The sequence below is a fragment of the Vombatus ursinus genome, unplaced genomic scaffold (assembly GCF_900497805.2).
Source record: "Vombatus ursinus unplaced genomic scaffold, bare-nosed wombat genome assembly UNPS02007186.1, whole genome shotgun sequence".
NCBI classification, from domain to species: Eukaryota; Metazoa; Chordata; class Mammalia; order Diprotodontia; family Vombatidae; genus Vombatus; species Vombatus ursinus.
This window is the reverse complement of record NW_020946964.1, coordinates 14,697-25,967: the sequence shown is the minus strand read 5'-3', so window position 1 is coordinate 25,967 and position 11,271 is coordinate 14,697. Positions and strand designations below refer to the sequence as shown.

Here is an 11,271-nt window from a genome sequence, read left to right as displayed (position 1 = left end):
CACACACACACACACACACACACACACACACACACACACACACACACCCCCTCCAAAGAGCTCTGTGACTGCCCGGGAAGTCCCAGCACATTGCCTATAGGGGAGCTTTGAAGCAGGACTTTCAGGCGGGGAATTGGTACGTTTTCTTCTGTTCCCTCCCTCCCCCCTTTACAATCCCTGCTCTCGCTGCCTGCCACCGCCCCCTCCTCCTGAGGTTACTGCTCCTGGGGCAGTGGTGTAGGTCAGCTTCAGATCCATGACTTGAAGAGATAAAAACAGAAGACCTGGTTTGGATTTCTGTTGAGGAGGATTAGAAAGCCAGCCCTGTGTCTCTAGCTCTCTAAACTCACCCCTCATTCGCCTCTTTCTTTCTCCGCCCCGCCCCCCAACCCCCCACGTGTAGACATCCAGCTGTCTGTGTATGACACGGGCATCAGTATGTGTGGAAAAGGGGGGGCACTGGTATCCAGGAAGGTAGAGAGGCAGCTGGCCACAGGAGAGATCAGGGACTAGGTTCCCAGACTGCTTGTCTCCCAGTCAAGCGAGGAGCTGAGGAAGATTTCGAAGATCAAGGAGTCCAGGTCACTTACTGAGGAGGGAGGGCAGTGGTAAAGACCCGTGTGGTGTGGAACGGAAGATCCTGGGTAGGGTGTTTGGGGGCTTATTGGCCAGGTTGGGAGTGGGGAAAGGAGATGCAAAGATGCAAAGCGAAAGTGTGTGTGTTGGGGGGGGGGTAGGGGGGGGGTGGGGTAAGTGGGGGGGGGAAGTGAGGAAGAAAGGGAAGGTGGAAGGTATTTCTCCTTCGGGAGAAGCCAGTCTGTCTCCCTTTAAGGCAGTGACATTTCTCTCCTCTCCCTCTACTCTGCAGGAATGTAATCTAGGATGCTCATTCTCAGGTTGCTCAATGTGGTTGCCCCAGTCTACTTCTTGTGCATCTCCCTGGTGACCTTCATCCTGCAGCTCTTCCTCTTCCTCCCCAACATGTTCAAGGACCCCACAATCACCCCTCTCTTCTCTCCGGCTCTGCTGCATGGAGCTCTCTTCCTCTTCCTTTCTGCCAATGCTCTGGGCAACTACATCTTGGTGATTCAGAACTCACCTGAAGATCTGGGCACCCGAAGGAATGCAAGGGCTAAAGGAGTGGGCACCCCTTCTGAGTGGCCAGAGGCAGGCAGGAAGGCCTCATCCTCCTCGCAGAGCACCCACTTTTGCAGGCTCTGTGCTAGGGTGACCCTGAGACACGACCATCACTGTTTCTTCACAGGAAACTGCATCGGGAGCAGAAACATGCGAAACTTCATCATGTTTTGCCTCTATACATCCTTGGCTTGTCTCTACTCCATGGTGGCTGGAGTGGCCTATATCTCTGCAGTACTCTCCATCTCCTTTGCCCACCCTTTGGCCTTCCTCACACTCCTGCCTCACTCCATTAGCCAGTTTTTCTCAGGTAAGTCAGCCTGATAACAGTGACCAGTCTCAAGGTCACAGCTACCACCACCAAAATGATTATCAACATCATCATCATAGAATCTCAGAGCTGTAAGGTAATTGAGGGACCATCAAGTCAAGCCCTCTCATTTTAGAGATGTACAAAACGAAATGACATGTCCAAAGTGACACAGAACTGGAATTAGAATTATTATCTTTACTTTCTCTTTCCAGTCTCTTCTTGCCTCTTTTTCACTGGCTATGTGATCTTGGACAAGTCACTTAGATTCTCTGAACCTTTGTGCCTCAGTTTCCTCACGTGAAAAATGGGAATAATAATGCTTGCACTTCCTGTCTTACAGGGCTATTGTGAAGAAAATATTTTGTAAGCATAAGATGCCATATAAATATGTTATTAGTAGGTGGTCCAGTGGATAGAATGCTGGACATGAAGTAGGAAGACCCAAGTGGCCTCAAACTAGCTGTGTGACCTTTAGCAGATCACTTAATTGTTGTTTCCTTCAGTTTCCTTGTCTGTGAAATAGGGATAATAGCACCCACCTCCCAGGGTTGATGTGATATTGATAACATATTCTGCAAACTTTAGGTGCTATATGAATGCTCTACCTAGCAATCATGAATAACTACTTGCTAGGATTTTTTGTTTTCTCAGAGCTTTGTAACCATTTGAGTCAACTGGATCCCTTCACACTGTCCATTAAGTTCCCTTTTTACTCAACCTGGGAAGACTTGAGTCCACACCCAATGATGGATGATATACCTATTGTCTGAGGACTAATCTGCTTAATTTGGAAGAGTCTCATGACCAGGATGGCCACAGGGGGATGAATTTTTGGCCACAATACCTCATGAAGACTATTTCCAAGGGAAGAGAGGGATTGTGATTCATGCTGGCAGAGGAGACACCCATATTGATGTAACCTCAGATCCTTAAAGTATAATATCGTTAATATGTCAGGAGTTGTAATTTTGCCCACGTGTGATTTCTCTTCATTGATGCAGATCACAGATTTTGACCTGTCTGTGACTTAGTTTTTTAGCTTAGAGACATTTAGAGACATTACTCATGGTCACATAACAAGTAAAATGTCAGAGGCTGGATTTGAACTCTGGACTTCTTGACTTCATGTCCAGTGCTCTATCCACTATACCATACAATCTGCTTTTCATTCCCACACACAGACCTATAAAATAAAAAGGTTCATGAACCTGCCTGCCCCCAGATTCTAGGAAAATATCAGTGAAAAAGAGATTGCCTAGCAAAGGCTAAATCATAGACTCATAGATTTAAAACTGTATCTAATCTCAGAGCTCTCTGCCTGGGGTTGCACTAAATGCAACACTCCCCCCCCCCTTTTTTAGAGGAAGAAACTATGGGTAAGAGAGATTAAGTAACTTGTTTAAGATCACCTAGGTATTAAGTAGAAGAGCTGGGATTTGAACCCAGGTCCTCTGACCCTTACATCTAGCTGCCTTTCCACTACCCTCTGTGGGAAAAACCCCAGTGCAGATTCTTATTTCCCAAATCTTCCCCAGTTTCACTCCCCCATCACCATCTGGTGCTCTTCTAGACTGGACTTGATTGGATGGTAGCAGCATTTTAGAGAACAGATTCAGGGTGTCCCAAAAGTCTTAGTGCAGTTTTAAGCTTGAGCAGTTTAGAACTCCCCTAAGGCTTTTGGAACACCCTGTGTAATACTGCCCAAGTGACCACTGTAACTAACCTAAGTGGGATATGACTTGTGGTGGCAACTTCTATAACTTTTGCCTAGTCTTGGAATTCAGTCCCTGCATTGTTTCTTTTTACTATCACTGACCTCTGACCTTATCTGAATGTGGGTACTTCTCCCCACCTTAAGAGTGGGAGAGGGAGAAAGCTATGGGCTCAAATTGAAAAACAGTGAGAGCTCCCCTGGAAAGTGAGAATGCCCCTTATTGTCTATGTGACCTAAGGCAAGTCTCTTTCTCTCTTTGGACACCAGTTTCCTCATTTATAAGAGCACTGGACTAGATTTCAGACAGACAGATTTCAGGGAGCCCATGAATTTGGATGGAAAAAGTGACATCTTTATTTTTCCATATAATTCTTGGTTTTCTTTGTAATCCTTTTTTATGCATTTATGTAATCCCGTATTTTATTTTATACATTTAGAAACATTATTCTGAGAAGAGGACCATAGGCTTCACCAGATTACCTGAGGAGTATGTGTCACAAGAAAGGTTAAGAACTCCTGGGCTAGACAATCCACCTCTAAGGCCCTTTCTAACACAAAACTTTCAAATCTGTAACCTGTTTATGGCAAGAAAGAGCTAAAAACTTCAGGGAAACAGCCTCCTTTTCTAAAGAGCTCACTGGAAAAGGTCTATCCAATCCTAAATTCTCACTTCTCACCACCTCAATCTGGGCTGAGTGAAAGGGATAAGGACATATGCATTTTAGATATGAAAGCAGATTAAGAGGAAGAAAGGAAGTCTTTGTCACCATGAAAGAATTTAGCTCCACTGAATCATATGCCTGGTAGCTCCTGCAGCATACATACTGATGACTACCGGTGAATCCAGAGGTATAGGAGAGCAGAGCCAGCCCTCTATCCTTAGGCTTCCCTATGCATAGTATTCAACTAATTTTATCTCTAGAAATACCGCCTATAAGGTAGAGCTTGAAATATATTCATACATACTTCTTTAGTTGATTCTGCAAGGGAGATTGGTAACAAACTCCATTCCATTACCCCCATTCCATCCCTCTCCCTCCCTTCTATAAGAATAAATCAAAGGAAGACAGAGAATGGCTTTTGGGCCCCACTTACTTCTTGGAATGACGATCATGTGGGGAGGAGCTAGATTGAGGGGTAGGGGGTGTGTGGACACAAATGGAAAATTTTAAAACCACTCTGCTCCTCACAAGGTATCATTTTGGTCACAGTATGCTTTTTTATTTTTATATTTTTTATTTTTAGGCAATTGGGGTTAAGTGACTTGCCCAAGGTCACACAGCTAGTAAGTATCAAGTGTTTGGTCTGAGGCTGTATTTGAACTCAGGTCCTCCTGATTTTAGGGCCGGTGCTCTATCCACTGTCACAGTATGTTGATACAGCTTTCTGAAGCGTAGATCTTCCCAGGTGATGGAATTACCAGAGCATAATTTCATTGCAGCAAATTCGGTAGAGTTGGTGGCTGGGAGTGGAGGAGTGTTGGTACAGAATATAATTTCACGAGGGTACAGAGGGTGACCCATCTCCAAGAGAGTGTAATTATGTTCCTGTGGGGCTACCCTTGTCTTGGTAACACCAAGAGAAAGGCACCACAGTGACAGGACCCTCGGGGTATTGGCTGGTGATGGTTGCACCCCATATTGCTGGTGACAGGAGTGGAGGGATAGCATATCAACTCCAGAAGAAAGTACACCCCTGCAGATGTCAGAATCATGGGACAAAGACCCATTTGTTCCTTGCTAGTAACTACATAGAGAATCACTAATCTTGGTTAGCAGACATTTAGCTGAATCAAAGAAATTTTTAGTGCACCAAGAGATAGTTGATGAACAAGTATTAGGATAACAGTAATAACTCATTATGTAGCACGCTGATCTACAAAACACTTTTCTCAGTGCTGTGCTGTGAAGTCATTTATAAAGATATCATCCCCACCTTACAAATGAGGAAATTGAGACTAAGGGAGTTTAAATGATTTGCCCATACTCATGAAGCTAATAAGTGTCAGAAGTAGGATTCGAGGAAAAGTGTTTTGACTCCAAGTCTGGTGCCTTTTAGCCAGTACTAGGTTAGTTCTAGAACTCAGAGCCTTAAGGTTTCTGAAGCAGAAGCAAAAGGGTTTCAAGCGAAGTATCATTGTATTAGTGATCTGATACAGTGTGGCTGCTAACAAAATAGGTAGGTCAGGGGTGGGGTGGGAGTGAAAGTGAGTTCTGTGGAGGGTATGACCTGGGGCAGATGGGATGAGATGGAGTACACAAAGCCATGGAGCTGCTATTAAACTTTCTTTCCAAAGTAGTTTAATAATTTAAAATAGACTATTATAAAGAAAGAGTCCTGAAATGTCTCTATTAATGATAAGAACAAGTCTGGGAATCTCTCCAGAGTGTAGCCTGAAGTCCATTGAAAATTTACTCAGACAGGGAGGAGAAGGGGGATAAAAAGGAGCCTTTTATTTTAAATTGATAGAAGAACTCTATGCATAGTTGTGGACACCTAGAAAGTGACCTGGTGATCAACACAAAGCTCTTTCACTTATAGATGAATTAGGAATGAGCCTATTGTCTGCCCAATTCCCTGACTCCACTCCATGGAGAATGGACAAAAGCTTTTTGTCTTTTTGCTCCTTCTCTTATCCTAAGAACATCTGTATGACACTTTATAGTTAACAAAGCACTTTAGTCACAACATTATTAGGGGATAGATAATTTTGTTCCTGTTCAGTCATCTCAGACATGTCAGACTCTTCGTGGCCTCATTTGGGGGTTTCTTGGCAAAGATACCAGGGTTGTTTGCCATTTCCTTCTCCAGCTCATTTTACAGGTGAGGAAACTGAGGCAAATAGGGTTAAGTGACTTGCCTAGGATCACAAAGCTAGTAAGTTTCTGTGGCGGGATTTGAATTTGGGTCTTCCTGGCTCCAGGCCTGGTGCTCTATCCGTTGCTCCACTTAGCTGCTTTATTATTGTCTCTATTTTCTTTATAAAATTATAATATCTATTTTATAAATAAAGAAATTGTTCAAGAGGTTAAATGGTTAAATATCCAAAAGGTTATATAGGTACAACCTGAGGGAGCAATTTCTGATGCTTAGTACCTCATCCTTCCCTCCCTCTCTTGCTACCACTCCTTTATCTCTTTCTAGACCTTCCTAAAGTTGTCTTCCTACCTTCCACACCCATACCCCCTGCCCAACTCACTGAGGCACATAACTTCTACTCAGGTTGTCCATTATCACCTCCTTCCTGTCCCTTCAGTCATTTCTTTCTCCTCCAGTATCTTCCAGTCCAAAGATTTGAAGCCACAGCCATTCCCACCCACCTACCCCCAGCCTCTGAGAAAGTCTAGAAAATCCAGACAGTTCAAGTTGTTTAAAATACATAATACTGCCTCTGGCCTTATGATCTGGTATTTCAGATGCACATAATCTGCAGCCAATAAAATTGCAAGTGACATGTGTCCTAGGAAAGGAGAGGATTCTTCTGCACCAAAAGTGGCTCCTGGTTATTGTCCCTTTGTAAAAACCAGAGAAGCAGCTTTGCTGAGTGGGTATGCCATCTTGTTAGACATAAAAATCAAAATCTCAGTCAACATTTCCACAGCTTTGCACAGTAGAGAGAGCATTAGATTTGGAATGAGAGGACCTGGGTTTGAATCTTGACTCTGCCACTCTCAACGGGCATGCTCTTGGGCAATTTAACTGACCCCTATCTGTTTTGGTTTCCTCCTCTACAAAATAAAGAGGTGAAACTAGTAGAACTCTAAATCTGTGATCCTAAGGAGCTTAAAGTCCTTCCATTAATTTGCTGTGTGACTGAGAGGGCAAGTTTACTTCATCTCTTTCAACCTCAGATTTCTCATTTCTTTAGAATGGGAATGAAATAACCTGGCCTTCTCCTGGCAAGCTATGATAAATAAGATAGAGTGCCTAGAGCTCTTCAGAAGAAAGGTGCCAGAGAACTTTCTAACATTTAAAGCAGTCCAAAATGAAACAGACTATTTGGGAGGTAATGAGCTTCCTGTCACTGGAAAGGTGTAAGCCAGATCTGGATGAGTATCCACTGCCAAGGATTATTAGAGGAAAAATCTGCATTGGCCGGGTAATTGAATTCAAATGTCTAACTCTTAAGATTTTACATTTCTATGAAATCTCCAGTGTTATAATTAAACATTAGAAGGAGCAGAGACAATGGGTTTAGACAGTTCAAATACCTAGAAAGAAAACAGGCCCCAATTTGTAGACACTGCATCCTAGGGGCAGAGACAATAACATTCTCTCTATTCTATGCTTGAATTATCACTAGGCTGTATCCCTAGATGAAATGCTGTGGTAAACAGCTCTGTCTTGTCATGGCTTGTCCCTGGATCTCTCACTGAACAGCAAGAAAAGACAAAGTCAGACTATGTATGTGGGTCTACTCTAATTGCTGAGACATTTCCCCTCCCCATCTTTCCCACCTCATAAGGGCAACTCTTTCCAGTCCACCTTCCTTGAGCCCTGACTGAAATGATGTGGTGGGGGATCCTTAAGGCACTTGCTCCTTTCTTGGCCTGTGGACAACCAATAATAACCGGAACTGACAGCAGAAGAAATGGGTCAAAGGGTTGGCTTAAAAAAACCAAAATTATCCTGGTCCTTTCTCCCCTTCCTATCCCATGCCGGCAGAAGGTGATTCTTTGAAATACCAGCTGGACTGAAGTCTCAGCCTCCTGGGCATCTGGACTTATTTATTTATCTCTGACTTTGCACTAAAAGACAGTCACCAATACCCCTGGGAATTTGAGTGAGATAAAAATGCTAATGAGGAAGTCCTAACCCACTCCTGCTTCTTCCTTGCCTGGCCAGATAACACTCCTCTCAACAGGCTTTACCTAGATTTAAAAAGGCAAGATCTAGGCAAGACCTAAAGTAATGAGTGAACTGAAGTCTATGGGGCTAGGGAACATGTCAACTGGCAAGGAGAGGGAAAAGGGACATAACTGGAATAAATAGAATGGAATTTGGAATTCAAAGCCAAGAATAGATTCTAAAGCTCCTGATGGCTGTCACCTTAAAATCATTTCAGGAGATAGTATTATCTCATAGGGAGAAAGAAGGAAATAAAGGACAGCTCATGGACTCTATTCTTATGGCCATCACATTAACTATTTGGATGGACTTAGAGCAACTCAATTCAAGAAACTTTTATTAAATATCTACAGTGGACAGAATTGTTTTAAGGCACTGATAGAGATGCAAAATTCAGACAGGATATGTTCCCAACTCTTATGAAGTAGGAAATGTATGGTTCAGTAGCAGGGCATGACACATTCGAAATAACTATAATACTAAATAATAAATGAAAGATAATAAGTGAAAGCTACAAATACAATGTGTATAAAATCTAAAGGGGGAAAGGTCATTACCAATGGAGGGATAAGGAAAAATTAGGGATGTAGATTTTTTTATTAAGAATATAGGGCGGGGCAGCTAGGTGGCGCAGTGGATAGAGCACCGGCCCTGGATTCAGGAGGACCTGAGTTCAAATTCGGCCTCAGACACATATCACTTACTAGCTGTGTGACCCTGGGCGAGTCACTTAACCCCATTGCCTAGCCAAAAAAAAAAAAAAAAGAATATAGGGACTTTTGAAATCATCTAGTCAAGCTGATCATGTTAACAGAGGACAAAATGAAGGCCTAGGGAGGTTAAGTTACTTAAGAGTCACACAAACAATGAATGGTAGAGACTAGATTTGAACAAAGGTCTTCTGACTCCAAATTAATACTCCATCCACATTGGGCCTTAAAGGATAGACAGTAATTCAAAGGGCATAGGTATACCTAAATGGCCCATTAGATCCCAGAAGAGCAGGGAAGAGTAGAGAAAATTATGTTTGGGGCTTTGGAATTTAACTTAAGCCACTGTACTTCATTTCCTTCAAACATGCTTTTCACAGCTGTAAAATAGATGTGTGACCATGATTAGGGAGAATTGAAAGTAGAACTAGAGCTAAAAACTGGTTAGTTTCCCTTTCAACCTGAGTTGTTTGAAAATGCTTTGATGTCCCTCTTAAGCTCAAAGAACAGCTAAGCTGATAAAACATGCTCACATGAGACAGTTTCAGTTGAGGTTGGCTTGGCCCAAACTTCTTTAGTTTGAGTTAAATGTAGACCTTGACCAGTTCCTGAAGGTTCACATCTTCAGGAAGTTTCTCATTTCATGAGTTAATTGGGATACAGAAAAATATATTGAGGTTAGAGCTAAGGAAGAACTTCCTAGTTGTGGGAAGCTGACACAGAAAAGTTTAGACTACTCATTCATAGAAAAACTGAAGAATGGGGTACAGTAGACAATGACCTATCTGGGTCAGTTTAAGTATGGTCTTATTTATAGGCAGGAAGATATACTAGATAGCTTTGGGAGTCATTCAGCCTGAAGAGTCTAAGATGAGTGCTCTGTTCACTCTGCTGTCATTTCTTTAATGACTTTTAATCACTCCTAAGGTGAGTATTCTTAGATCCAATCCTGTGACTTATTCTTGGCAATTGTGTCACAATTCTGTTTGTAGAACTGAAAAGCCTTAAAGATGCCCTTGACCAAACCACCTTGTTTGACAAAATGAGGAAACTGAGAGCCAAAGAGATGAAGTGATTTGTTTAAGCTAGTAAATAGTAGAGGTAGGATTTGAAACCAGATCTTCTGGGTCTGAAACTATTTCTCTTTCCACTAGATCACAGTCTAGAGTCATTATTCTGTCCCAGTTAACTCCTCTACCTTATAAATTGACAACCATCTAGTGGTAGGTTTCCTGTTTTGTCCTTTAATGCCATCATCTTGTTCCTCTGCCCTGATATAAAAATTTCCTTCTTCTTGTTCCCAGCTGAGAAATAGAAAGGAGGGAAGTAATGATACAACTCCATAGAAATACCAAGTGTTCTTTTTCATGTTCCCTAAATGAAAAGCATAATGGATCTCTTACCTTTATAAACCACTCTTTCTATTCTCTCTCACTTTCATCTCCTGGCCCTCCCTTCCTGTGACCCTGATAAACAGCAGCAGCACAGAAAAAAAAAAAGTTAGGGCAGTTAGTTCATTTCTTTTCTCCCCTTGCTGCAGCTCTGTCTGCAATTGCTTCAAAATGTAGCTTCAGTCTCATTAATCTCCTGGTGGAAATGCATGAATGGGTAATGTTTCTGTACGTGGTCTGGATGCATAAAATGTTCTCTCTCCTTTTTTTTTCCTGCTCCTCCTTACTGCTCCCCACCCCCTACCAGGAGCTGTCCTTGGTTCTGAAATGTTTGTCATCCTCATGCTATACCTCTGGTTTGGGATTGGATTGGCTTGTGCTGGCTTCTGCTGCCATCAACTTCTGTTGGTGCTCAGGGGACAGACCCGACACCAGGTGCGGAAGGGGATGGTGGTTCGTGCCCGACCCTGGAGGAAGAATCTGCAGGAGGTCTTCGGAAAGAGATGGCTCCTGGGCCTTCTGATCCCTATGCTCAATGTGGGAAGTGAATACCCTCAACATAAGGGCAAATAACAGTCCCACCCTACCTGGCTTGTCTCTCTCACACCCTTTCTTTTCTTTATCTCTATCCCTGCCTGAACACAAGCACATTTTCTCATTTCTACTCATGATCCACTAGAATACTCAGCAGTAGGGAAAGGTCAAGTCAACTCTCAGCATATCAACCTACAATCAAGTAAATAGACAGTATTAAATAGAGGACCAACTGCCACTCAGTAGAGAGGAAATCCAATAGCCCAGAATTCTGAAATTCATGTCACTAGGAAAACAAACTGATGAGATGACCATGAATTCCCTTAGGACTGACTCCTACTGCTCTCAGAACTTTCTCTTAGATCCTCTTTTCTCTCCTAACCCCCAATTTCCCAATCCTTATGTCTCCACTCATAACAATTATATATGATGTCATGATTAGTTAGGAATCCTCCCCTCTGTGTAGTTCTCCTCCAATACCCTGATGAGGGTAAGATTGAGGAATGATGGATTGCTGAGGCTGGTGCAAATCTCAGAATGACCTTAGAGGCAATGAGAAATGTTCAGAAATAAAATATATGAGAGGTAGCAAAGCAGTTGCTAGCCCCTATCCTGCCAACTACA

The 11,271-nt window shown here is 42.8% G+C and overlaps 1 protein-coding gene across 1 annotated transcript; it reads left to right on the top strand.

The window, feature by feature from the left end:
- The first annotated feature begins 882 nt into the window (after positions 1-882).
- On the top strand, positions 883-10,686 carry LOC114033440 (palmitoyltransferase ZDHHC22-like). The gene is made up of 2 exons (XM_027848938.1): positions 883-1,447; positions 10,421-10,686. Exons 1-2 carry the CDS (start codon positions 883-885, stop codon positions 10,684-10,686), a joined length of 831 nt encoding a protein of 276 aa, XP_027704739.1.
- Positions 10,687-11,271: the final 585 nt, after the last annotated feature.